We start from the raw sequence: 27,603 nt of genomic DNA, 5'->3' as shown, positions 1-27,603 counted from the left end.
TATCAAATCACATCTCAGAGTTCTTATCGATAAAACACGTAACTTACACAAAACATATCCCCAAGGACGTTCTAGAATGATTTGGGACCCATTGACCAAAAGTCAATCGTCGGTCAAAGATCGACGATAGGGTCCACAACACTACGTAACTCAATCCGGAAGATCCGCATTTCAGATTTCTGATCTGTAACTTCTAAAGATCTACATTGTGCTTCTAAGACATCATACTAAAATTTCATTACGATCCAATGGTTAGATCTCCTCCAATTGTCAATTCAAGTGGTGGTCAACGTTTTATTTTACGAACTTACAAATCCAATTTGGGAAGATCTGTACGTCAGATTCCCAATCCGTAAGTTTCTAATATCCTCAAATATTACGTACTATAATGTATTAAAATTTAATGGCCATCCAACGGTCGGATCCTCAGTTGCTGTAATAATCAAGTGGCGGACCTTAGGTGAGTGGGTCTTTTCCTTTTATCGTAAATAGATATGACTAATAATTCCACAAATGCTTTTAAATTGTTCTATGCATTTTACGCCATGTGTTTTATATATATATTACAATACTATGATATGGTTGAGTTTTAGATTGCATTATGGTATATCTATATGCATATTATCGGCATATAATTACTGTGAATGCTTTGAAGTACTAAGTTGAACTACGAATGGTTTGATCCCGTTTGAGGGTACGTAGGCAGTCTAACAAGACAGTTAGATGCAGCCATAAAACAATCCAAATTTAACATGGTACTTGATTTCTTTAAGGAAAGAAGTTATGATGGTTAACAGCGTAGAGATTAACCATGATTTTATTTTGGCCTATTACCAGGTTTAGTTTAGATTAAGAATTTTTGGGACGTTAAAGTGGTTATGCCAAATGACGCTACGGACACCCAAGTAAGTTTCAGGTGAGTACATGTTGATGATAGTGATTGCAGTGTGTATGGTTATCTTTATATGCATTTAGTGCTCATTATCCTGCACCTCGGTGTTAGTGCTTCGCCCGAGGACAGGGCCTAGCCTTCACGTGATCGTTCACCTTCCGCACCACACGCTCACCTTGGATCTAAGGTAGATGTCAGCCTGTCGTATATACCACATTAGGTGGTTCCGACTTGTAAGTGACTTGCGATACTTCGCACAGCCTTCACGTGATCGTAGCACTTGAGCGTATTTATTTACACCCAGCCTGTCATACTGACTATATTAGGTAGATGAGCTATATAGGCAACTCCGACACTGTTGTACAGGTTGCAATGATAGACAACTCCAACACTATCGTACAGATTGCCTATAAGTCGTACAGATTGCATTAGGCAACTCCGACTTATGTGCTAGCATTGATTGATGAGATATGGATGAGTCATACAGGTCACTATAGGTGACTCCGACTTATGTGCTAGCATTGATTGATGAGATATGGATGAGTCGTATAAGTCACTATAGGTGACTCCGACTTATGTGCTAGCATTGATTTATTGAGCACATGATTATTTATATTGCTCATGAGATGCTGTGTCGTTGTATATTTATGGATTTACTGTTGATATACTTTTGATTTTACATTGATACGTGGTATGATTTTTTTTTTTTGGAAACAAGTGTCACAGCAAGGGGTTATAACAATTTAGAAGGTTTTTATTAAAATTTTATTTCCAGGGCCACTCACCCTTGCTTTGTTTCCACCCTCCAGGTTTTTTTTTTAGCTAAGCTTTCTTATCGATGAGGATTCATGGCAAATCTTGGTATTGGAGATTACCTTCGATGATATGATTCTCAATCCCCTCTACTGTACTTTACTTATGCTCTGACATCACGTGTGAAATGTGTTCATTTCCGCTCACAGTGCACTCTCGTATTTTGGCACTTTTAGATTTAAATTTATTCACATTTTCCCCCATCACTATACTTTATGTCTTCGTCACCTTCTTGGTGTCGGCCAGCACAACTCGATTTGGAGTCCAAGTGGACTTTCCGGAACAGGGTGTGTTAATGTTTGCTGAACTAACCACATGATACTGTAAATTTGATTCCACAACTCAAACATTTCAATTGAAAATGAATGAAGGGACAAATGCACAAGACAACTAACCACTACATGTTTAGCACATAAATTCAAGAAGCTAACCAATCATGCGTACAATGTACCAATGTTCGCTAATGGATTTCTTTGGAATCAACGGTCCTTTGATTTGGAGAAGAATTTACATGTAATCGAGCTGTTAAAGCACTAACCACTCATTATATTATGTGATTAAATTAAAACGCATAACAACATGTAATATAACCTCCTGATTGTCTAATTACAAAACTTTATCAATTTGTTTTTGTCACATCCCCGCCTTGGCCCCCACCACAACTCGGGCTCGACTCCATCGTAGCACTATGTTGTTCACTTTGGGCCCCGACCACGCTCTCACAGTTTTGTTTTTGGGAACTCACACGAGAACTTCTCAGTGGGTCACCCATCCTGGGATTGCTCTCGCGCAAACTCGCTTAACTTCGGAGTTCCGATGGAACCCGAAACCAGTGAGCTCACAAAAGGCCTCGTGCTAGGTAGAGATGAGAATATATATATAAGACTTACATGATCCACTCCCCTGGACGATATGGGATGTTACTGTTTTAGTATAAATTAGTATAGAATATCGATTATATTAAAAATAAAAATTGAAAATGAAGTGCACAATAAGACACATTATGAAGTGTACCAAAAGTTTTTCAAACTAAAATTAAAGAAGATGAAAGGAAACAATTTAAGGTAGTGCTATCCATACACCAGTTTTTACCTTTCACACATCGTTATTTACTTCTAACCTTCGCACATAATGAATTGAAGAAGATCAATAAACAAAAATTAACAAATGTGTATGGAAGGTTAAAAATGGGTGTTGTGAACAACACTACCCCAATTTATTGTGCTCATCCCTGACTGACGGACATAAAGAGTTGAAAAAGATCAATGAACAAAGATTAACAAATATAGGTGGAAGGTGAAAATGGATGTTGTGAACAACACTACCCCTCATTTATTGTGCTCATTCCTGACCGTCAGATATAATGAATTAAGAAGATCAATGAACAAAAATAAAAAATATGTGGAAGGTAAACAAAGTGTGTGAACAGCACTCTCCAAATTTATTGTGCTCATCCCTGACCGTCGGACATAATAGATTGAAGAAACAATAATGCTATTCTTACCACATTATTAGACCACAATCTTATACCACATTACGTGGCAGCTGAGTTAGACATGTCACCTCACTTAATTATAGAATACTTGGATTTCCATATAAATTTTATTAATCTTAATTAGTTTTTGTTCGGAAACAGATATTAGATTGAATTAAAACACGTCAATTTTCATATTCTTGCATCCCTCATCTAGTCGTCCTCAAATACTCTTTTCGTCATCCCAATCTCGTCCTCACTCCTTAAAGTTCCTCTAATTGTCTTGTGCTTCTTCATCCTCCTTCCTCCTCTTTTCCAGAACAAATAGAAAGAACATTAAAAAAAAAAAAAACAAACAAATAAAGGGCTAATTGCGAAAGTTAAAAAAAAAAAAAAAGCATAATTAATTTCAATAATTGGCGAGCAACTGCAGCATAAATTTGAGTATTTTTCAAGAACAGTGACCCCATAACCTTAAATCTGATAGAAAACTTGTTCCTTTTGACTCCTTCATCAAATTTTTAAAGATGCTTATAAAGTCATTGTTCAATAAAACGATTAGCTAACCCTTATTTTATGACAATAAAAAGGAAAACAAATACGATCAGTTAGAAACCAAATAAATTTTGACAAAAAAATGGAGGTTGCAGGAGGCTGAAGAGGAAGGAGGGAGGAGATTGGGGTGAGAGGGAGAAAGGAGATGGAGTGGAAAACGAAGGGTCAGACCTAATCAATTCTAATTAGGATGTTCTAATTATTATTTTTTTAAAAAAAGAATAAGTGTGTTAATTATAGTAATAATAAAACTAAAACTAAAGATGTAACATGTTCAAGTAAGTTGTCACATAAAATGGTATAGAAATTATGATATAATAATATGGTAAGAATAACATTATTTTTGAAGAAAATCAAAGACTTCAAAGTAAGTTCAAGCTTATTTCTAAATTAACCAAATTGTGCAGAACTTCATCGAGAAATAGATGTTGTTTGTTCTATGTGCAATTACCATACTTAATCTTTGCAGCAATGAATAAAAATTAAAAAGTACGTATGGAAAGTAAAAAAAAGATGTGTGAACAAAACTATCCTTACTTTATTATGCTCATTCCTAACTTGTTAGACATAATGATAAAAAATATGAATAAAAGTTAATAAATGTTTATAAAAGATAAAAAGAAAAGAGTTTTAACGAAAAGTTCACAGTACTGTTAACTTTAACAAAAAAATCATATTTTTACATTAAAAAATCAATTCTGATGCTATTCATTTTATTCTTTATTTTGTTCTTATCTTTAAAACTTAAAGTTTTCGAATCTTTTTTATTAATTTTCTTAAAAAAAGTGTGAACACCAATTTATTAACAAACGTGCGACGTTTTGATTCGCTTTCTGAAATGGAAGGGTAAGTGACAAAATGTAAATACCCGTCCCTCTCATAAAACGAAGCAAAACGTCGTACGACTGCTATATAAGCATATATTTGTAGATCTTTGTAGACCAACAGAACAGAGAGCCGCCACACACCCAGAGTCAATGGAGAAAATCGAGCACACGACGGTGCGCACAAACGGCATAAACATGCACGTAGCTTCAATCGGAGCAGGCCCACCGGTGCTCTTCCTTCACGGATTCCCGGAGCTCTGGTACTCCTGGCGCCACCAGCTTCTCTCCCTCTCCTCCTTGGGCTACCGCTGCATAGCCCCCGACCTCCGAGGCTTTGGTGACACCGACGCGCCGCCGTCCCCGACGTCCTACACGGCCATGCACATAGTCGGAGACCTCATCGGGCTGCTTGACCATCTGGGTATTGACCAAGTATTCCTGGTTGCCCACGACTGGGGCGCCGTCATGGCCTGGTGGTTCTGCCTGTTCCGGCCCGACCGGGTGAAAGCCTTGGTCAACATGAGCGTGGCTTTCAGTCCCAGGAATCCAAAGAGGAAGCCCGTCGATGGTCTCAGGGCATTGTTTGGCGATGATTATTACATTTGCAGGTTTCAGGTAATCAAACTCCATTCATTTTTAGTTTCTGCTTCGATCTGATCTGAAATTTTTAAATCTTTTGCGAATTATTTTATTCAACTATATATTTACACACCAAGGCGAAGGATTTGGACTAAGTTACACAATCCGTCAGTTATCCAGCTCACGAAAGTCAAAACTAATACCTGTCACTTACAGGGGAGGGAATACCTCCGACCGGAATGCCAAGCAACAAATCTTTTTGCGATTTAGCAGATAATATTTATTTGGTCACATTCCAATTGCCTTTATTTCATATACGAAAAGATGAAGTTTTGCTAGTTTTGCTGTTTTTGGTTATCTTTTTCCATGTTCATATTCCATTAATGTGAGGGCTTAAACATAGTAAAGTTCTAAAATTGTTTGATTTCATACGGAGATAGTCAAATCCCCGCATTTTCCTGTATAGTATAACTTTTGGAGGCTCATAAAGGTCACATGTTCGAGTCGTGGAAACAGCCTTTTTGCAGTGCAAAGCAAGGGTAGGGCTGTGCATGATAGACGTTCCTCCTGACCTTCGCAAGGCAGGGAGACTCGTTGACTTGGGGTCACCCTTTATAGTGTAATTTTGATGTTATATGCAGTTTACTGTAGTTAGTATTGCGTAGGCAATCAGAATTACTGATTGCTATTGTTTTGATATATGATCTTGGTTTGCAGACATTGGCGAATGTGCTCCCAATGGAAACGAGTTTAAATCCCTTTTCCTGTGGTTTAGATTACTTTAAATTAGAATATTGCATTATTATAGCCAATTCATATATTCATGTTTTGGAGTATTTTCAATGCTGAAAATCTGTCGGCTAAAGACAGTTGCAGATCAATTAATCTGACCCATCGGGACTAATTTGTAATCCCTGTTAATGTGACGGACTGAACATGCCAAAGTTTGTTTCTTCCTGATTTTGTTGAAAATTTGTTGTTTGTGTTATAGGAACCCGGAGAGATCGAAAAAGATTTTGATAGCATTGGTACTGCAGCGGTCATGAAACGTTTTCTTTCCAGCCGCAGTCCAAAACCTCCATGCATACCTAAGGACCAAGGAGTAAAATATTGGGCTGCTCCAGTAACCTTGCCCGCTTGGCTGACAGAAGAGGATCTTAGCTATATTGTCAGCAAGTTCAGCAAGTCGGGATTTACTGGAGGATTGAATTACTATCGAGCTTTGAACTTGTATGTACATACCACATACCCCTTTGAATTCTCTTTGATTTATCAAAAGCATGATCTTAGACTGGAAATAATTTCGTATTTTCTTCGTTGTTGCAGAACCTGGGAGCTTACCGGACCATGGACAGGGCTACAAATCAAGGTACCGGTTAAGTTTATCGTGGGCGAGCTGGACATCACCTATAATATCCCAGGCGTCCAGGCCTACATACATAAAGGTGGCTTCAAAAGGGATGTGCCATTTTTGCAAGAGGTGGTTGTGATGGAAAATGCAGCTCACTTCATTGCCCAGGAGAAGCCCGACGAAGTCAGTCAGCATGTGTATGACTTCATAAAGAAGTTCTGATTTCTGTTAGCTAGATCAGCGAGCCGGCTTCCTGCAGTTTGTTTCGCTTTGCGGTTACTTCTATGCAATTACAGGTTAGGCGTGATGATGTCTGAAATATGGTGCGACCTTATGGTGTTGTGCTCCTTATCTCGAATAATTTCGTCCTTCGGGTTTGCTGTTTCTGTAATAATCATCCCCATCATGTAAAAATGAAAATAAAGAGCTTGGTCTGTATTCAATTATGCTTCTGTCCTTATTTTTCTGTTACGCTAATCGGACTGCTAGGGCACCTACCTTACCCTCTCGTCATTCATAGCAATTACAAAGAGATTTTTCAATGTGCCAGAAACACAGCCTGATCAAGACGGAGCCAATCTAGGGATCCAATGAAAAGAAATTCATCGTCATTGTCGATGATAGGGGGCAAGGTAGGATATACTTCGCACCGGAGGTTATTTTTTTCATGTCAACACGGCCTTAATAGGCATTGTATAATGAGAGTTTTAACAAAAAATCCACAATACTGTTCACTAACGAAAAGCTCTTTTCATTAGTTTTCTTTTGGTTAGATTTGTAGAAGATTACAGAAAAAATTTCCCCGCTGAATCTGAGCCTGCTTCCTCATTTGTTCTCTGCTTTTTAAGAAGAGAAACAATGAAGAACCAAGACTGCATTCCAGCATTGTTTTATCTGTAATTTCGAATATGGTAGTTGCCATACGAAAAATAGTAATCGAGCACGGTTGAGAACCAAAATCGAATTCAACAAAATCGAAACATCTCCTTCAAACATCTAAATATCTTCCTCTCAAAGCTAAAAAAGTCGTGGACATAACGAAATATAGATGAAGGTAAGCTATCGATAGCATAAGAGTTCATCAAACACAAAAAGTGAAGAAAACACGACTGAGAATAAGGAGATAACTCATGTTTAAACACGGAAACCCTTGCTGTTTCTTTTTCCTCTGGCCTTCTCGAACTTCCTGCCCTTTGATCGCACATAGGGTTTGGTGTGGCTGTGTGGAACACCAGGAGCAGGTCCAAAATGCTTCACAGCTTCACGAGCATTCTTAGGTCCTCTAAGAAGAATCTGCCGAAAAAGATTAACATTTATCAATCAACGTAACTCTATTATTCACAAACTCCTTTGAACCAAAAAGTATCAATAGGAACAGATCTATTAGAACATGGAACGGCCTAAGGGAACGAGTCTCGTTTTACAAAACAAAATACTCTTGCAGATTTGCAATGTTAGAATACATTGGAACAAATTCGCAAATTCCACAAGCATATAATTAAACCAAAAGTACTGCTCATGGCTCAAAATTATACACACCACTCTCTTGCACATTCTATTCACTTCACTACCATATGCTTCCTACACACGGGGGCACGTATTTCATGATTCTCATCACCATGAAACAGTCCACTACCGACGACCACTAATCAAAGCTCCGGTAAACTATCTACCACAATATGGTTGCCATCATAACATATCCCTTACTAATAAGGGCACGGCCCAAAACACAAACGCACCCATTTCTGAACCCAGAAACATACATTTACTACAGGTTTGAAACATATACCCATTGTTCGATGCTGGCACTAACACGATTTCAAATTGCTTTTGACTAAAAGACTACAAGATTATGCTACTTTCCAATAGATTCTACTTCTAGGCAAGTTTTTCGTGCACGCTTATACGCAAAAGAGCTTAATCAAGCATTCAATTCCAACTAAAACACTAGAAACCAAGATAAACCGAATCACGAATTCTCAAGTCATTTCAACAACCAACACAAACTCCTAGAGATTGCAATTCACATGTATGGAAAATCAAATGCAACTAAAAAATCAACATACCGTGTTCTGGCCAAGAGGAGCTCTGAGAGCCAGCTGGTCGAAAGTCAAGCACTCGCCGCCGGCCTTCTCAATCCGAGCCCTGGCGGTCTCGGTGAACCTGAGAGCGGTCACTTTCAAACAAGGAACTTCGTAAACCCGAATGTCGTCGGTCACAGTCCCGACCACCACAGCAATCTTACCCTCCTTTCCGGCCATGTACTTAATCAATCGGGAAAGGGACAGAGGGGCCTTGTTCACCTTGCTCATGAACAACCTCTTCAGAATCACGGCATTGAACTTGCTGCCGGTCCTCCTCACCAGAAACCGATACAGCTGAAAACAAAGATCCGACAAAATAAAACCCACAAAAAAAAAAAACAATTCGGAAACATGAACGCAATCAGTAACAAAAACCCAGAAACATTTGGATTCGAGGGAGGACCTTGACGAGGAGCTTGAGGTAGATATCGTCGGACTTTGGGGCTGTCCGTTTGGTCTTCTTGCTCTTGCCACCGGCGACCAAATCGATACCCTGCGAATACAGACATGAGGAGGAGAGAGAGTTAGAGAGAGAGAGAGAGAGAGGATGGAGGAGGAGGAAATGGAGACGGCGGCGTTAAGGTTTGGAGGGAGAGATTACCATTACGGCTGCTCCTTTGATGCTCTTGAGGCAGAGAGGCGGAGGGTTGTAGGGTTTGTTTGCAGGGAAAGCCGAACATGGTGTTGTGTTTAGGTTTTTATGTATAAATGGGGCATTTCCTATTCAGTTGTCAAGGGTTTTTGGGCTTTGTTTGGTTTTATTGTTCTTCAAGCCCACGAGCCCATATGTAATTTTCATTTCTTTTATTAATGTTTTTTTTAATCACTTTTGTTATAGTTCTTCGGATTTGTCCAACTAGTGAGAGATGGTGAAACTTAACAAAAGATAAGAGCAGTTCGTGATTTCGTCACGGTAGTTTATCTTTTTGGAAGCTAAAGGCATTTCAACTTTCTTCTGACCATCATCGTGTGATTCATCAGCGTTAAGAATCAAACTCAGAACGTGTCGTGTAATTCACTATATGTAAAATGCATATAACAACAAAATTTTCTTTTCTTTTACAAAAGGAACCAGCTGCCCAAGCCACAATAGTCCACCAGTTTAGAAGTCGAGAAGACTCATAACCACGTTTCAGCTTCCTTTTTTATCATTATAAGTAACACCAAATATTCATATAAATACAAAAAAATGTTTGATAAAATATGACGATAGGAAATATACCACGCAACCAAGACACTTATAATCATGGTTTATAAATTTCATGTAAAATTAGGGACGCCAAATACCATAAAACATGCAGGTGTTTGTTGTAATCCAAGTGACCCGATCCAACCTAATCCAACCAACCTTCCTTTTTTTTTTTTTTTTTTTTTTTTTTTGGTAACAAAAAGTTTTGAAGGAGATTGTTAATCTCACCACCAATGTTAGGATATACCTACAATTTCGAGTCGAAATGATCTCACACCTAACTACAGCTACAATATAAATTTACGTAAGTATTTACAAATCGCGCACTAACAAGAACTACTAATAAGAGAACTCAAATCTTATTAAGGTTACACACAAAACAGAAAACCTTACCAACTCAGGCAATCCTATATTTATACCAAAGAGTAACTTAATCATTCATACATCATGGGCCAATCTGATCACATGTGGCCCTACCTGCCACCACTTCCATAGCTGGCAGTGGCACATGCCAAATTTATACCAAGTTACCAATGCAATGCAATTACCCTTACTCAATCGATTAGAGCAACATGTATGTCCTATTTATATTGTTCTTTAAATCAAAGTTCGATCTCCACCTTCCTGTATTTTTACATTATAATTCGTACCAAAAATCATAAGTAACTTTAAGTGTGTCACAAAACAATGTATAGCATGTAAACCTTTATTTCACTATTCGACACGAGTTTCTTCCTTTCTGCTTACAATATTGAATGATAATTACCGGTAGTTGTATAATATATGATTCAAGGTTTCAAATACTTGGAAGTTTTTTATAAAAAATTTAACGATCAAATACTTAAAGTACAAAATATGCGAAACATGATAGAATTATTGCTTATTAAACAAAATTGATGTTATCTACACATTTATTTTTATTCTTCGTATATTTTTATTAATTTTTATCATTTAATCTTCTTAATTTATTTGATCTTACTACTAAAAATTTAAATCAGCGCTGTTTAACGGTTAACACTAGAGTTTTTCTCACTGTCGTCCCTCCGGTCACCTCGGTCCACTCTATTACCACCTCTGTCATCGGACACTGCTCTGTCAGAACCGCCGTTGAATGTTACCATAATTCCTAATTACCAAACTACCCACATCAATCTTCAAACACCCGCACCTGTCTGCCTTGACTTTCATACGTATATTTCCCTCGTTCCCGGTGGTATTTCCGTCAAACAACAAAAAAAAATCCCCAAATGTCCATGTAACGACCCCGTCTCTCTTTCTCTCTCTTCCATTTTTCCTAAATCCTCTCCGCGCCCTGTTCTCTCTCATCGCCACGATGCTGCCCACGAAGTCTCGGCGGAAAGTGGCTCCGTCCGCCGCGGAAAACGGCGACTCGGCTGAAAAGCTCGACCAGCTGCTCCTCTCCTCCGCCATCTGCAACGGCGAGGATGTGGGACCATTCGTCCGCAAGGCCTTCACTTCCGGGAAGCCCGAGACGCTGCTCCAGCACCTCCGCCACTTCTCCCGATCCAAGGAGTCCGAAATCGAGGAGGTCTGCAAGGCCCACTACCAAGACTTCATCCTCGCTGTCGACGACCTTCGATCTCTCCTCTCCGACGTCGATTCTCTCAAGTCTTCCCTCTCCGATTCCAACGCCAAGCTCCAGTCCGTCGGCCTCCCTCTTCTCTCCTCCCTCGACGCCTTCGTCGAAGCCCGAAACGTATCCCGAAACGTCAACCTCGCGCTCGAATCTGTCCGGAATTGTATTCGTTTGATGGAGCTCTGCTCCCGATCGAATCACCATATCTCCAGCAGCAACTTCTACATGGCGCTCAAGTGCGTCGACACAATCGAGTCCGAGTTCCTGGACAAAACGCCGTCGTCTACGCTCAAGCGGATGCTGGAGAAGAAGATTCCAGAGATTCGGTGGCACATCGAACGGAAGGTCAGTAAGGAGTTCGGCGATTGGCTGGTGGAGATCCGCGTGGTGAGTCGGAACCTTGGTCAATTGGCGATCGGTCAAGCTTCGTCGGCGAGGCAGCGGGAAGAGGATCTGAGAATCAAGCAGCGGCAAGCTGAGGAGCAGAGCCGCCTTAGCCTCAGAGACACTGTTTACGCTTTGGAGGAGGACGATGACGACGGACTCGGTGGCGGTGGGGTTGGAGATGATAGTTATAATGGCGGAGGTGGATTTGATTTGACTCCCTTGTACAGAGCCTATCATATAAACCAGACTCTGGGGCTTGAAGAGCGATTCAAGCAATATTACTTCGAGAATCGAAAGCTTCAGCTCACCTCTGACTTTCAGGTATCTTCCATGACTCCGTTTCTTGAATCGCATCAAACTTTCTTTGCGCAAATCGCCGGATTTTTCATCGTGGAGGATCGAATTGTGAGGACTAGTGGCGGTTTGATTTCGAAATTAGAGGTTGATAATTTGTGGGAAACTGCTGTGAGTAAAATGTGTTCTGTTTTAGAGGATCAGTTTTCTAGGATGCAAACTGCTAACCACTTGCTGTTGATTAAGGACTATGTGAGCTTGTTAGGTGTGACATTGCGTCGGTATGGATATTTGGTTGACCCGTTGCTTGATGTTCTGAGCAAACATAGGGATAAGTACCATGAGCTGTTGTTGTCAGATTGTCGTAAACAGATTGCTGAAGCTCTTTCTGCTGATAAATTCGATCAGATGTTGATGAAGAAAGAATATGAGTATTCCATGAATGTTCTTTCGTTTCAGATACAGACGTCTGATATCATACCGGCTTTTCCATATGTTGCACCATTTAGTTCGACAGTGCCTGATTGTTGCCGCATTGTTAGGTCTTTTATTGAGGATTCTGTGAGTTTCATGTCGTATGGCGGGCAGCTTGATTTCTTTGTTGTTGTGAAGAAGTATTTGGATAGGTTGTTGAGTGAGGATTTGGATGGGGCTCTTTTGAAGCTTATCAGTACATCTATCCATGGGGTCTCCCAGGCAATGCAAGTAGCCGCTAATATGGCTGTCATGGAGCGAGCTTGTGATTTCTTCTTCCGACATGCTGCTCAGCTTTCTGGAGTGCCCTTGAGAATGGTAGAGAGGGGGCGGAGGCAGTTTCCGCTATGCAAAGCCCGTGATGCAGCAGAAGACACGCTCTCTGGGTTGCTTAAACAAAAAGTGGATGGGTTCTTGACGTTGATTGAGAATGTGAACTGGATGGCCGATGAGCCTTGGCCGAATGGGAATGAATATGTGAATGAGGTGATCATTTATTTGGAAACTCTGGTTTCCACTGCTCAGCAAATATTGCCTCCTCAGGTTCTCAAACGAGTTTTGCAAGATGTCCTTTCTCACATATCGGAGAAGATAATAGGGGCTTTACTTGGGGACACAGTTAAGAGGTTTACCATACATGCAATTATGAGCATTGATGTGGATATTCGATTGCTGGAATCTTTTGCAGATAATCAAGCTCCTCTACTCTCAGACGAGGAAGCAAATCAGTTGAAAACAGCACTTGCTGAGTCGAGGCAATTAGTTAACTTACTCTTAAGCAATCATCCAGAGAATTTTCTTAATCCGGTAATCAGGGAGAGGAGTTACAATACCTTGGACTACAGAAAAGTAGTGCTTATTTCAGAAAAGTTGAGGGATCCTTCAGAGCGGCGATTTGGAACCTTTGGTAGCCGGGGAAGCAGGCAGAACCCCCAGAAGAAATCTCTAGATGCATTGATTAAAAGACTCAAGGATGTGAGTTGATTTTGTTATATAGTTGTACGTATGATCCTTGTCCTTTCCCCCTCCCCTACAATTTCCCTTGTTGATTGTGATTGAAATTATTTCATTTTTTGTTTGTTGCTAACTTTGTTATTTGCGGATGCCAATTGTTGTCTTCGGAATATATCATGGGACATGCAAAGATTCTTCTGTATGTATCAGGCTCGTAGTTACTCATTTGTTGTTGTATTGCTTTCTTTTCTTGAAGCGGTTTAAGATTTGCATTATATCTATGAAAAAAAATTGAAATGTTTTGGGGCAGACAACAAGAAAGATTTCTCCCTTTTCCATGGAACCCAATTCCTTCAAGTACCACTTGTTATCGGCTCTGTTGATGGAATATATATACCCTCCTTATTTGAATTAGGATGTGAATCTCATGAGTCTTGGACCTAAATCATGCTGTATGCTCGTATCCTGATGTAAATTTTAGCTTATATCGACATATGGACGCCCATAGGATAAACTATCACCTTGTGATTTTAACTGTTCCACTTACCGCTAGAGCTAGTCTCGTTTAACTCTTAAACTGATACGGTTCTGCTTCAGTGCTTACATTTGAGATGATTTTTTTTGTTGCTGGATCTTATGTCAAGATTTTCTTCCTGCTACATATTATTTGCAGATGGCATAATTTCTCAAAGGATGAGTGCTTTGAGAGGTTAGAAGATCCAGCAACAGCGGTAACTTTTGTCACGGGAAAAATTATAAATCGCTGCCATCTATGTTTGTAAGTTTCAAGGGCTCCTTTTCTCTTAGTTTTCAGATAGTTGGTTATCTACGCCGACCGGTTTTTTGACTGCGAGATGTCTATAGTGCTTTCAAATTCTTGTTTCTGCTCACCATGACTAAGAATCTACACTGACAAATAGTCGTGATATCGATGCTTTTTAGTTGCTTGAACTGCCTTGCTTTAGTCTTTGTTTTACGATTTTGCCGTCATCTAACATTTTCTATCGGTTCTAAAATGGAACCGGAACTATGTCGACGATGCTATTTTCTTTATCGTAGAGCTTCTTGTTAATTTCAGTTCACTGTTGTAAAGACCGGTTCCCAAACTTTCTTAGTTTTAATGTGATACGGCCTTTTGTTTTTCGGTTACAAGGATTTGGTAGATTCTCACTCTCGCGTGAGAGTGATCGATAACAATCGAGTTCTTGAATGAGGAGCTGTATGGTTCTACCGTGTTGAATGTGTTCATTGGTGCCGTTCTTCGCTTGATCCCGAATCTTTTGATCGTCTGAAGAGTCGACGGCGTTGCGCCACTGGGGTTTTGTGAATAAACCGGAGTACTTGGAGGATACACTGATGCTCAGACGAGCCCATTTTACATCCTTGAGGCCGATTTTAATCTCCATCGCAGTCGCTCTCTCCCTCTAAATGATGAACTGACTGATAAGAAAACATTACGTGTGAGGTTTTGTCAGGAGTATTTTTGTTCACCACTCTTAAGTGCTGGTGATGTCTACCACTCTATATCACTTGTAGGATACACTGATGCTAAAACGAGTACAACCTTAAGGGCGATTTTTATCTCAAACACCGTCACGCTTTCTCCCTCCAATTGATGAATTGACTGATAAGAAGGCATTATGTGTGAGATTTCGCCAATTGGGAATATCTTTGCTCACCATCGTCAAGTGATGGTGATGCTCATCGGTCTATTTTATCACCGTTAGATAAGTTTAAATTTCGAAATTTGAGTAGTAAATAAATGGACAAATCTTAAATTTTAAACTCATCCAACAATTATAAATAAGGTGGTGAACATTACTACTACTTGAGAGTGATGGCATTGCTACTAAGAATTGTGAGCAAAAATGTACTCTCCCCAATCACTCTCTGCTGACAACCATGCATGCGTCTGCATAGATGTTACACTTGCCACCCCTAACTTTCAATCCTATTGAGCAAGCATGGGAAGAGATTTTTCAATATGATCGGTACACAGGGTGATATATTACGTGTCATTATACAAATTCTGGGAAATGTGTGCTAAAAAGTTAATAACTTAAAAATAAAATTTCCCACCACTCGTGTTCCTGTCACAACTAAAAATTTCTCCAACTATGGGTGCTTTATGAAAGCCAATCCTGTCTTTATTTTCCAAATGTCGATAAATCCAATCCTATTGAGCAAGTATGGGTGCTTTACGGGTGTGGGACAGAAATGCAGAAGTGTGCCGGAGTGATAGTTAGGGATGGCAATTCAACCAGTTAAACTCGATAATTGTGAATAGTTGTCTGAATAGACAGATATAGGGATAAAAATTCAAGATATGGAAAAAACTATGAATATTATTTGGTTACGGTTTTTAACATGGTTATAGGAGTTCTTGATCTATAACGGTCTCCACATTCAAACCATATAAAGTATATATAATTTAATGTTCACAAATATTTGCTTTTGTCATCATTTTTTTTTTATAGAACTAATTTGCCTTAATTTGCTATCATATGTGGCTTATCATGAACATCTCAAGAAAGTATTATTATGTTTTTGATGATCTAGATGTGGATATCTAATAACGAGGTTAGTAGCTATTAAATTATAATGTGTTAGTTAAACAATTAATTATTTTTCATTGACGAAGATAAATATATTCGTAAAAACCTATGATGAATCCATTTTGTCATCCTTTTTCCTTTTTTTTCACAGGACTAACTTGCCTTAATTTGCTATCATATGTGACTTATCATGAACATCTCATGGAATTATGGTTATGTTTTTTATGATTTTGATGTAATTAGCTAATAACTGGGTTAGTAGCTATTAAATTATAATGTTTTAGTGAAACGAATAATTATTTTGCATTGACGAAGATAGATATAATCGTGAACTAATGAAAAATTCGTTACTCTATAGCTATGATTATGGGTAATCCCCGATAATTAATTTGCATTATAAATATTGCTTATTTTCATAATCATGGAAATGAAAATAGCATTTATTCTCCAAACCGAACATTGTCACCCATACCGTTGATTATGGTGTATTAGTCGTACACATGATCTAGACAAGAATGATCTCCCAACCAACCCCTACGTGGCACCATGTAGGCTTTAGGAAAAGCGCAGCTCAAGAGTAGGGTGAAATTTACGAAAAAGGATTCTTGTCTGATTCTCTTTCTAGGAATTTGGAAGATGTAATCATGTTCGTTTATTATACATTGTGTAGTCAATTTTTGTTAGATACTATTTATATTACGATAAACGGACATAATTATAAGATCTTCCAAGAAAAGGATCCTTTTCCGGAATTTACTACAACCACACTTTACACGACAAAAGGATAAACGTCGTGCATTGAAAACCATTGATGAGAATGGTGACAAGCAAAACTTACGAATGGCATTCTCCCACGCTCAATATCGATACATAGCTCACTTCTTCTACCCAAAAAAAAACAAAAAAAAAAGCTGCAAGAAAGCTTCGATCTGGAACTCATGGCTCTGTCGGTGTTACCCGTCGCCGTACTTGTGGTTGTTCTCTCATCGTCCTTCGCCTACGGCGACGACGGGCCATCAGCCTATGAGGTGCTTCAAGATTACGACTTCCCGATCGGCCTTCTTCCTAAAGGAGTGACAGGGTACGAATTAGACAGAGAGTCTGGCAATTTCAAGGCGTATTTTGACGGAACTTGCAGCTTCTCCATTGAAAATTCTTACCAGCTCAGGTACAAATCCACCATAACTGGTGTTTTGTCCAAGGACAGGCTCAAAGATTTGAAGGGCGTCAGTGTTAAGGTACTCTTCTTTTGGCTCAACATTGTCGAAGTGGTTCGCGATGGCGACGAACTACGATTCTCCGTGGGGATTGCTTCGGCGGACTTCTCCATCGACGACTTTGACGAGAGTCCGCAGTGCGGGTGTGGATTTGCTTGTAAGAGTAGAGCTAGCTCTATGTAGATGTTTCGTTAATTGGCCGTAAAATGTTTCAGCATGCTTTAAATGATGTTCATCTACAGTATACTGGTTTAATGCTTGAACACGTATTAACTTATTGATGTACGAGAGCAAAGAGCTTGTAGCTCAAGTAGCTAATAACGTTTTCTCTAGCATCTGACATCTTTTGTTTGAATTCTCTCTCCAAATTTCGATTGTACAACAATAACTAAATTTTATTCTATTTTAAATGGGGTCAGTTTGATCTAGTCTATAGCGACGCCATTGTATGAATCCTAGCAATGGCGGAACCAATATTTTAGTCTAGAAAGGGTCCAAATGTCTCAATCTGAAATGTTATCCTAATCTTAATAATTTGACATGTGGTGACCAACCTACCACCATCGCTGCAGTCTGCTATAGGTGTCATTTTCATCATCATCTTTCATAAACCTAAACATGCATGAACCCTCTCTAACTTTCTTCCTCTCTCCTTCCTCCTTAAAGCTAATAGGCACCAGATTGGTTGACACCTGAGAGTCATCAATCTCAAATCAAACCTGAAGAAAGAAAGAAATTAAACTAAAAACCTTGAAAATCATAAGCATGTATAGCTCTAAACTTTTCTGCGTGAAAAAAAATGTTAGGATGGGCTTAGGACTATATCGTGGTTCCTTCATGACTCCACCAATAAATCCTATAACGCTAGTGCACTCGATTTTGTACCAAGTCTTCTATTAACAAGAGAGTGGCTTTGTTGTATGCAAGAATGTTTGTTGGACTATCGTGCAATATACATGCACAAACGAAGTAGATGGAATGCTCTTGGTTTTGCCTTTCTATATATTACAGGCGGCATAACCAAACAGTCAAACACTTCATCAAACCATGTCTCCAAAGGAAACACTGCTACCAAGCCTAATTCTCTTCTTTCTGATCTCCATCTCAATTCCGTCATCCTTCGCCGCCGATGAGCTGACGGTTTACGAAGCCCTCGAGGAGTACGACTTCCCGGTCGGCATTCTCCCCAAAGGCGTACTGAGCTACAAGCTGGACAACTCGACAGGTAAGTTCTCAGTCTACTTGAATAGCACTTGTACATTTACCATCGACTCGTATAAGTTGAAGTACAAGTCCACCATAAAGGGTGTGATAAAGACTGACAAGATCTCAAGCTTGAGTGGCATCCAAGTTAAGGTGCTCTTTCTGTGGCTGAGCATTACCACCGTGACTCGTGACGACGATGAGCTAGAATTCTCGGTCGGCATCGGCTCCGCAAACTTTCCGGTCAGTAATTTCGATGAGAGTCCGACCTGTGGTTGCGGTTTCGATTGTGTCAACGGGAAAAGAAAGATTAAGAATTTGGTGTCCGCACTTTCAAGTCAATCTTTAGCTTTTTAGTGCCTAAATTTCGGTTTTATGCTTTGATTAAACATGATTTGAGAATAAATGCTATGATATCATTTGTTAGTGAATATTATTTGCTTCTTTGTATGACTTATGAAACTCTAATCTACATAATTTTTTTTAATTTTAGATAAAACAATTACAATCTCAAGTAGTGTAACTCTTAAAACAAAAAGTTGTTCAATTCAACTGCAAATAGATTATGAGTTTGCTTTGAAGTGTTTTTCAAATGGAAAGAAACGTTTTAGGTCAAAATATTTTTGTAACCAATCTTTGGTAAATATGCAAACCTGGAAAAGCATTTGACGTGCTTTCTGCAAGAAGTACATAATTAATGCTTTTTACTGAAGGCACGTCAAATATTTTTGATATCCAAAAATATTTTCAGAGAAAATATTTTTAATCAATTTGAAAACACTTCAAACGAGGAATATACTTGTTTGAATGGTTGTTGCAAATGGTTGGGAAAAAACACGATAAAGAAAAAAGAAAGGGAAAAAAAGGGGTAATCAACGTGCAGAAAAAGTGGTTGGGCAAAAAAGCCCAATGGGCCACATGATGTCGGGTCCTTGTAACTGCTATGACACCGCAGTAGTCACCACGTGGTTTGCCAGGAAAGCACCACGTGCCCACCTACTATGTACCTAAGAAAATTTTAACGAAAAGTTCGTAGTACTGTTTATTTTAACAGAAAAAATCATATTTTTATATTAAAAAATCAATATTGATACTATTTACTTTACCTTTATTTTATTTTTATTGTTAACAATAAAAAAATTTTAATTATTTTCATTAGTTTTTCTTGTCTCAAAAGAATTTTAACGAAAATCGTCTTCTCCACCGCCGTAAGTCAACCCACACCAACCCACTATCTGTACCAAATATTCTCCCGGAAAAAAATAACAACAAAACAAAATTTCGGAGAGTGAAAAAAAAATCGGGGGAAAAACATCATGTCACGCACAGGAATTATTGCCGTCATCGTCCTCCTATCAACGTTCTCCACGTCACCAACTCTCTCCGCCGCTGCCAACGGCGCCGAATCGCGGTCTGTGTACGACGCAATCGAAGACTTTAACTTGCCGATGGGTCTGCTCCCGAAGGGCGTCGCCGGATACGAGCTCGACGGCAACGGAAAATTCCGCGCGTATCTGAACGGCTCCTGCCGCTTCTCGCTGGAAGGGTCGTACCAGCTCAATTACAAGTCCACTATTACCGGCACGATCTCCCAGAACAAGCTCTCCTCGCTGACCGGGGTGAGCGTTAAGGTCCTGTTCCTGTGGCTCAACATCGTCGAGGTCACCCGGAGGGGCGACAACCTCGAGTTCTCGGTGGGGATCGCGTCGGCGGCGTTTTCGATCGACAATTTCTATGAGTGCCCGCAGTGCGGCTGCGGGTTGGATTGCGACAATGGCGGACAAGTAAGGAAGATTAAAATGCCTCTTGTTTCTTCGATTTGAATTGGGACTTAGGGCTGCGGTGGAGGGAGGGTTTTAGGGATTCGGAATTATGGGTAGTGTTTGTTCACACCTTGATTTCTTAAAGATTATGAATTTAATGCTTTCAATAATTTTCATTTATGCAGAAATAATTTTTGTTTTATGCGTTTGTGGCATGTTTTGTTGTGGAAAATTACATGTTTTATGATAGGATAGTGGTATTCAATTCAGTTCATTTAGGTTTTATGTTCTGACATGTTTCGGTTATGCTTCTTCTTCAATTCATTCGACTGACAGCCGGAATTTGAGAGGGTGTGTGGAGGTGAAAAAGCGGTGTGCGGATAGCACCACCCATGTTAGATTAATTTAGGTCGTAATGGCGTTGTACCGATTATGCATATGGCGGTTATGGTGGATTGTAGAAAGCTAAAAGCTTGTATCTTGATTGTTCAAGCTTTATGCAATATGGTTTAGGCCAAAACAAGTAATGCATTGCTTGCTGTTGTTCTTTCGGTTGCAAGTCTTATACTTTCTTAGCATTCAAATTCAGGAGACAAGTTGTCTAGTAACCGGATTTTCATGCACGTTCGTAGATTTCATGTTAGTAGGGAATGTTTGATTAATGTTTCTTTATTGTAGTTTACTGTGTGGATGGATAGTTTTGGAAATGTGAGTTAGGTGGTGACGGAGAAGGCGCGTTGAATGGTACTCTGCTTGAGAATTTGAGGTTTCAGATTAGGTTTAGGTATGCATTACGGACTTAGAGTCCGTGGGATGTAATGCGCAGATTACAATATGCTTGTACTATTATCTACCTCAAGTTTGTATTGATCATGCAATGCGCATATAGAAACTGGACCTTCAAGGGTGTTGAATACTTTAGACTGAGATTGTTATTTGCAGTTGCTATTAGAGGTGAACTCAGTGGCTTAGCTGACAAAACGCTGCGTATCTATCGTCTGAAATGCTCGAGGAAGTTCTTATTTTGGTTTTCGAGAATAAGGAATTCAGGTTCAATACCCTTAAAAATCTTTTAGTTCCCAGTTCGACATAGTTTTTGTACTTAGTTGCCTCTTATGCCGAGCTAACCCTTACCTTCTCGTATCTTATCAATGTTAGCTTAGCGTTTGTTTGCTCAAGGTGTAAGAAACGTTTAGGAAGGAAATGCCCCATGACACATGTACCCCAACCCCGAGGAAATCTGCACTGTGATTTCGGGGCAATGGTCGTAACTGCAAAGGAAGTTGGGAAAATTTAGAATTCGGATTAAGATTGGGTAGATGTCAGTGGCCTTAAGCATAGATTTTGCAGGTGAAAGATGTATAGTTTAAAACTTCATGTATATACCAAAGAATTGTGTCGCTTGTCGAATTTCCAAACAGACAAATAGGTCAAAAGGATTGAAAACCTGGGATATCAGTTAGAGTTTGTTTGTTACTCTAATTAAATCCAACTTTTAAAACTCAAAAACAATTTTCAAGTTTTAGCTTTAAAAATTTATTTGGTAGGATTATTTTAAAAAACTGAATTCAAGACTAACTTAAAAATATGGTATATTCTCTAAAAACAAAAAAAAAAGAGTTTTTAGAGTTTTTAAACTTAAACTCACTCATTTCTTTTTTCTCCCTCCTCTCCTCTCCCTCCAAATCTATCTCTCTCCCTTTTCTTCTTTCTCTTTCCCTTTTTTTTTTTTTTTTTTTTACCTTTTTCGTCTCTCTTCTAATCCGCTCTCTTCATTCTCTCGGTTCTTTCTCTCAATCCTCTTCCTCTCTATCTCGTTCGATCCTCTCTCTTCTTTCTCTTTCCTTTAATCATCTCTTACTTTCTTTCCTCACCTCTCCTCTTTCTCCCTCTCCTACAACCCCTTCTTTTTAGATGTCTTTGTCTAGTTTAATTCGTAAAATTTAAAATTTTTAAATTGCAAACCAATCAAGTTTTTGAGTCATCAAGAAAATTGTTTTCAAGAAATGTTTTGAGAAATGATAAAAAATTTCAAATAAGATACCAAATAGGCCCTTGGATATTTGAAGAACTTCATTCGGGGGAGACTTGAGATGTGTGTGCAATGGCGGTTTTCAAGCTGTGTTGGAGAAAACCTTTTCAAATATGCCCTGCCTTGTCAATTGGGCTTATGGTTTGCCTCATAAGGGTTTCCATATGGTGCCCCTCCGTCTTGGGCTTTTGCCAGTTTTTTTTCGTGCGAAATAGCTACAACCTCGAAAGACAATTAGGCCATCTCCAATGCAAGGTTAAAGGTCCAAAAGCTAAATAATAGTCTGGTTTGTTCAGACATTCATCTCCAACCGATGGTTGGATATAATTCTATGGAGCCAATCGGGCCATTATTAGGCCAAAAGGTCGTCAGGGTGGCCAAATATAACCGTCCTCTTAGCCTTTTTTTGGAGGCACATCTTTTCAATTACAATAATTAATTCAAATTCAATAGCTATATTTGAAAACGTCCAACGTTAGTTGAATTAAATTAACCAATAAATTTAAAGTATAAACTTAAAACTAGTAAATTATTGAGGGAGCTATATTTTAGCCTATTCAGTTGGAGAAGGTAGAGTATGGCTTAATACTGTTTATTTAAAATAATTTTTTGTAGGGCTATAATTTTGAACGAGACTATGTTTAGTTCTTTCGGTTGGAGATGGCCTTAGTTTCTTAGCCCTCCATCCGGAAATTTGCTGATGATTTCTAGGTATGAATGGTGACATTGAACAAATTGGATACGCCTACATGCCTAATTTCCTTTTATTTCCCCACAATGGATACGCCTAATTTTTAGCAAGCCGTGTTATGAAAAAGAGCAAAAAGTTGTGATTAGATGGTGTCTTTCTAGTTGTATTAAATTCAGGGATCGCATAGTTTTGTGAGAAGTGCTCGGCATAAGTTTTCATTGTGCTACTCATAACATCTTCAAAAAGATATCAAATCTTAGGTGAAGATGCTAATGTGCATATTTGACATCAAAAATCATTCTAACTAAAGTATTATTTGTTGACAGGATTGAAACCTTTGTGATTAATTAATTTTAATAGTGAGTCTCTTATTCCATTAATATTTCAACCAATAAAATTTTTGTTTCAACAATTTGTTTTTTAATAAATAAAACCATTTAAACCTCTATATTAATAAGAAAATAACATTTGATAATTCGGTTGAAGAAATACAAATTTGACGTAAGACTTATCTGTCATCAATTATAATTTGAATGTTATAATTTGACATTTTGAAGATGGTATTAGTTCTTCAAGTTTGGATAGTTTGACTTGGTGATTCTCCCTCATCTTCATTTGCAAATTGCAAACAGTTCCCTAACAAAGTAAGGCCAACCCAGTAAATGCATGGTCACGTCAACGTCGATGCTTATTGCTTGGCTGGCTCTTCACAGCTCAAACAAGTGGACAATTTAAACCCTTTATCGTGTTTAAAACTTACGTAAAACCGGGTGTATTTCTCGTCACCGCTTCACTTATCTCAAACAAGACGGAGACTCGACAATTCACCGCATCTAGCCAGCTAGTAGCTGGCATTTGGCATTGTCGTTGGCAAACATACATTGTATATGTGGCTTCAAATTTGGGCCCACCCTAAAGTTTATAATATCTTTGGAATTGGCAAACAAGGTGACACATATTGATACCGATTCCCTATTTTATCTGCGCCTAAACTAATCCCATTAGTTTTGGACCTAACTCTAATAATTCTCCATCATCATCTTTACAATATTCATCCAACCCTATCCTCACATTAGTTTTGAAATTGATTTTGGATTCCAAACAACGAACCTTTGCGTTTCGAATTTATACCTAAACTTTTTTAAAATTGATTTGGTAATTTAATAACATCCCACCACACTACGATATATTCAGCATATGTCTACTTCCCCATTTGTTTTAATATCCAAATGGTTTGAGTTAAATTTAATCACTAACGCCTTCATTTTCCTAAATTTGCAACACCCAGGAGACCCTTGTAGAGAAAGATTTGGAAGATAAAACACTTGTACATCACGAAGATGAAGATAAAATTACATTTTCAAAATCCACTGAAACAAATGATGAACCCAAGAACAATGAAGTAGTGAATTAAGTCATCAGAAAGAGAGCATGTGAATCATTTTGATTCTACATACGCTCTTAATGTAAAGTCAGTAGAATAAAGGTGCAAACTGAAAGACTGATGAATATGGGTGATTTTTGAAATTGTATGCAGTTGGAACTTAGAAGTCTTGTCCTTTTGGTTGTACATAAGCTTTTAATATAAAGTCAGTAGAATATAAATGCAAATTGAAAAACTGATGGATATAGGCGATTTTTTTAAATTGTATATAGTTGAGACTTAGAAATTTGCCCTGAAGAATATTTTGATGTTTTAGTATTGAAGATATCTATATATATGGTTGTGAATTGAAGCTGCTAATTAAGCCTTCTCAAAGAATATTTAAAGTATGATTCTACATTTTGTAACTTCAAACCTACTAAACTATATGTATATAAACAATAATATCTATTTCTTTGTTTTAAAAAAAAAAAAGTATGATTCTACATTTTGTAACTTCAAACCTACTAAACATATGTATATAAACTATAATATCTATTTCTTTGTTTTTTAAAAAAAATTCTAACAAACGATATTATCTTCATTAAAGGTAAGGAATGAACTTAGCTTCATAACGAGCAAACAATAATGTGATTCAAATTCACCTTTGCACGAGAATCGAATATAAGACATCTTACTTACAAATAAAAAATAATATTATTAAATCGTAATATTAAATAATAACAATAATATCATCTTAAACGATCCTATAGTACTGCACGGGTATTTTTGCTAGTGCCAATTAATTATCGGCAGTTATTCAACAGTAGCAGTCCATTCCCTTATTCTGTATGCACTTATCGACCATTTATATGAATTCTGTAAGTGGAACTTGCTTTGGGTAGTTGCCAAGTTTCCAGGGCCATTGACAATTTTTTAATTGGTTGCGGCGGCACATGGTAACACATGGCGACCGGAGACGTTGCCGCTTGATGCTGGCCCCTGGTTGCGTAGCTAATCTACTTGCACTGCCGAACAATCATCTGCCGCAATCATTGGCTTTATAGAGGCTAAATTAATAAATTAATTAAGAGCTTTTAGTGTGCAACTTAATCACCTCCTTAATTACGTGCACACATCCACCTTAGTTCAAAGCCAATACTATCATTGTATGCTTATTTACACGCATTAGAATTACTCCCATTCACGAATCTTGTTAAAGTATTGGTATTGGAATAATTCTGATTATTAACTTTATGCATCTACGACGTCGAAATATGTGAGTTTCAATTCAAAATCCGTAACCTTATGCTTGAAAAATTAAAAATTAAATTGATTATAGGATTACTTGATTCCGCTCATTCTATCGCGAAGCTAATTCTAACTTATTTGGTACCTTGATTCAACTGGGTAAACATAGTACTATTATTCCTTCACTCTTCCGTCCTTCATCCTTGTGGGTTTCCATGAAATTTGACGTAATTTTTCAATCTAATAATCTTGTAACCTTGTTTAGAGAAATGCTAAGGAGTGACTCTCTAACACCTCATAGTTCGTTAGGCTACTGAATTATCAGATAATCCATAAAAAATCACACTTTAAAAGAATCTTCTTAGCATTTATCTCCTGTTTAGTTTATCTATCGAATCTAGGACATACTCCATACGAATATAATCTTCTATTTTCTTTGAACAAGGATTGTCTGCTCTCTCACTTCCGGTGCCCTCCCGTGCCCTCCTGTTTTGTGTGGTCACAGTTAAGCCACGTCAACATTTTATATTATTTTTTTTATAAAGATAATAAAACAAAAATGAATAGTAATATAAAATGTTGACGTGACTTAACCGTAACTACATAAATAGAAAGGCACGTGAGGATATTGGAGGTGGGAGGGCAGACAATCCTTATCTATTTTCTTTTACCAAAACCAGAAGACCATAATAAATCACAATCACACAAAACGATATGCAATGACATAAATAGTAATTGAATTCAAGCGATTGATTAGAGAATTAATAATCCCTTTATTGCCAAAGTTAACTAATACATGCTTAAGTCCCTAATCAGATCAGAAGACGGAGGAACCAGCTATTACCACAAATCATACATATTTTCCGGCCAAGTCTGAACTCCGAAGAATTCAAACACAAACACGCCGACAGCCCATTCCTCGTACAAACTTCCTCGTACGTTTCAACAATAAACTACAAGAATTTTTGTTTTTCTTTTTGTTTTCATCTTTAATTTTATTAATGCTTCTTCAAGAGCGCCGCGCGCAGCTCGGCAGCGTCGATCTTCTCGGCGCCGTTCTCGGGTCCGTAAACCCCGGTTTTTGGGTCGGGGACCCACGAGACCTTGAAGGTGGAGCCCACCTTTTCCTCACCGGAATTCTTCTTCGCCACGTTTACGCTTCTGGGAGTAGCAGCACCTCCTCCTCTCACCACGCTCGACGCAACTCCTTGCGAACCCGCCGCATATCCACGTCTGCATTTCCATGAAAAAAATACATCATTAGCATTTAATTAATATTAATTTTAAAGCATTAATCACGATTATAAACTATTCACTTTCGGTTCACGTGACTAACATGCACCGAAAGTGTTCCGCTTTAAGAAGAAAACCGAAATTAACACCCGATTAATTACTAATTAAATACAGAGAAGAAAAAAAAAAGATCTTTACCGCCGGAACGGCAGTGGGGCATGATTAATTTAAGATACCGTCACATAAACATGATATCTCTCTCTTACGGGGAGAGAAACCGAGATCGAGAACAACAAAACTTGGATTTGATTGGTAGAATTGGTTAGTACCTGGTGATAGAGCTCGAGAAACCGTCGACGACGAGAGCAGAGAGAAACTTAGCGTTGGAGAAAGAACGAGCCATTGTTTTTTCTTCGGTGACTGAAACTTTTAAAAGAGATCGGAATCCAAACACCGCTGCAGAAAGCTTAGTAGCAGATAAAACCTTCACCTTCTACAGCAGCGAGAAGAAACAAGAAGCTCTTTTGCTGCGGCTCTTTCTTTCTCTCTCTAAAAACTCTGTGGAATTGCGAAGATGGTTTTAGAGATTGGGGGAGAAGGCGCTTATATAGCGGAAGAAAACGAGAGACGCGTGGATTCCAAACAAAAGAAAACGCTGTTTAAACGGAGCGGGGGAGATCGACTGACCTGTAGTTTGTTGCCACGTGGGATTAACTCCAAGAGCCGTTTCCGTTTGCTTTTGACAACTTATGATCGGACGGTTGAGAGAGAGTGGGGTATGAGTGGACGACTTTTCTTTTACCTGAGTCAACGTCAAGAGGTGAG

The 27,603-nt window shown here is 38.5% G+C and overlaps 7 protein-coding genes across 8 annotated transcripts; 5 read left to right on the top strand and 2 right to left on the bottom strand.

Moving 5' to 3' along the window:
• Positions 1–4,643: 4,643 nt before the first annotated feature.
• Positions 4,644–6,937, top strand: LOC137743645 (uncharacterized). The gene is made up of 3 exons (XM_068483577.1): positions 4,644–5,176; positions 6,132–6,370; positions 6,467–6,937. Exons 1-3 carry the CDS (start codon positions 4,712–4,714, stop codon positions 6,711–6,713), a joined length of 951 nt encoding a protein of 316 aa, XP_068339678.1. The 5' UTR covers positions 4,644–4,711; the 3' UTR covers positions 6,714–6,937.
• A 500-nt stretch (positions 6,938–7,437) lies between these two features.
• On the bottom strand, positions 7,438–9,279 carry LOC137743646 (large ribosomal subunit protein eL18y-like). Its single transcript, XM_068483578.1, has 4 exons — positions 9,177–9,279; positions 8,979–9,068; positions 8,558–8,869; positions 7,438–7,784 (listed from the first exon to the last, which is right to left on the bottom strand). Exons 1-4 carry the CDS (start codon positions 9,177–9,179, stop codon positions 7,626–7,628), a joined length of 564 nt encoding a protein of 187 aa, XP_068339679.1. The 5' UTR covers positions 9,180–9,279; the 3' UTR covers positions 7,438–7,625.
• Positions 9,280–10,970: 1,691 nt separating this feature from the next.
• LOC137743644 (exocyst complex component SEC15B-like) lies at positions 10,971–14,610 on the top strand. Of its 2 annotated transcripts, none has more exons than XM_068483575.1 (2): positions 10,971–13,491; positions 14,144–14,610. In XM_068483575.1, the coding sequence occupies exons 1-2, from the start codon at positions 11,098–11,100 to the stop codon at positions 14,150–14,152; spliced, it is 2,403 nt and encodes an 800-aa protein (XP_068339676.1). In that variant the 5' UTR covers positions 10,971–11,097; the 3' UTR covers positions 14,153–14,610. The 2 variants fall into 2 exon arrangements, with proteins under 2 accessions (XP_068339676.1, XP_068339677.1); XM_068483576.1 differs by having other exon boundaries at positions 10,971–13,515.
• A 2,353-nt stretch (positions 14,611–16,963) lies between these two features.
• Positions 16,964–17,425, top strand: LOC137741782 (uncharacterized protein At5g01610-like). Its single transcript, XM_068481500.1, has one exon. The coding sequence runs from the start codon at positions 16,964–16,966 to the stop codon at positions 17,423–17,425; it is 462 nt and encodes a 153-aa protein (XP_068337601.1).
• An 864-nt stretch (positions 17,426–18,289) lies between these two features.
• Positions 18,290–18,802, top strand: LOC137741781 (uncharacterized protein At5g01610-like). The gene has a single exon (XM_068481499.1). The coding sequence runs from the start codon at positions 18,290–18,292 to the stop codon at positions 18,800–18,802; it is 513 nt and encodes a 170-aa protein (XP_068337600.1).
• An 858-nt stretch (positions 18,803–19,660) lies between these two features.
• Positions 19,661–20,410, top strand: LOC137743643 (uncharacterized protein At5g01610-like). The gene has a single exon (XM_068483574.1). It carries the CDS (start codon positions 19,762–19,764, stop codon positions 20,266–20,268), a length of 507 nt encoding a protein of 168 aa, XP_068339675.1. The 5' UTR covers positions 19,661–19,761; the 3' UTR covers positions 20,269–20,410.
• Positions 20,411–26,298: 5,888 nt separating this feature from the next.
• LOC137743642 (protein SENESCENCE-ASSOCIATED GENE 21, mitochondrial-like) lies at positions 26,299–27,322 on the bottom strand. Its single transcript, XM_068483573.1, has 2 exons — positions 27,108–27,322; positions 26,299–26,778 (listed from the first exon to the last, which is right to left on the bottom strand). The coding sequence occupies exons 1-2, from the start codon at positions 27,179–27,181 to the stop codon at positions 26,544–26,546; spliced, it is 309 nt and encodes a 102-aa protein (XP_068339674.1). The 5' UTR covers positions 27,182–27,322; the 3' UTR covers positions 26,299–26,543.
• Positions 27,323–27,603: the final 281 nt, after the last annotated feature.

This window comes from Pyrus communis, chromosome 8, assembly GCF_963583255.1.
Source record: "Pyrus communis chromosome 8, drPyrComm1.1, whole genome shotgun sequence".
NCBI classification, from domain to species: domain Eukaryota; kingdom Viridiplantae; phylum Streptophyta; class Magnoliopsida; order Rosales; family Rosaceae; genus Pyrus; species Pyrus communis.
The sequence above is the reverse complement of the archived record's forward strand: the minus strand, read 5'-3'. Positions and strand labels throughout refer to the sequence as shown.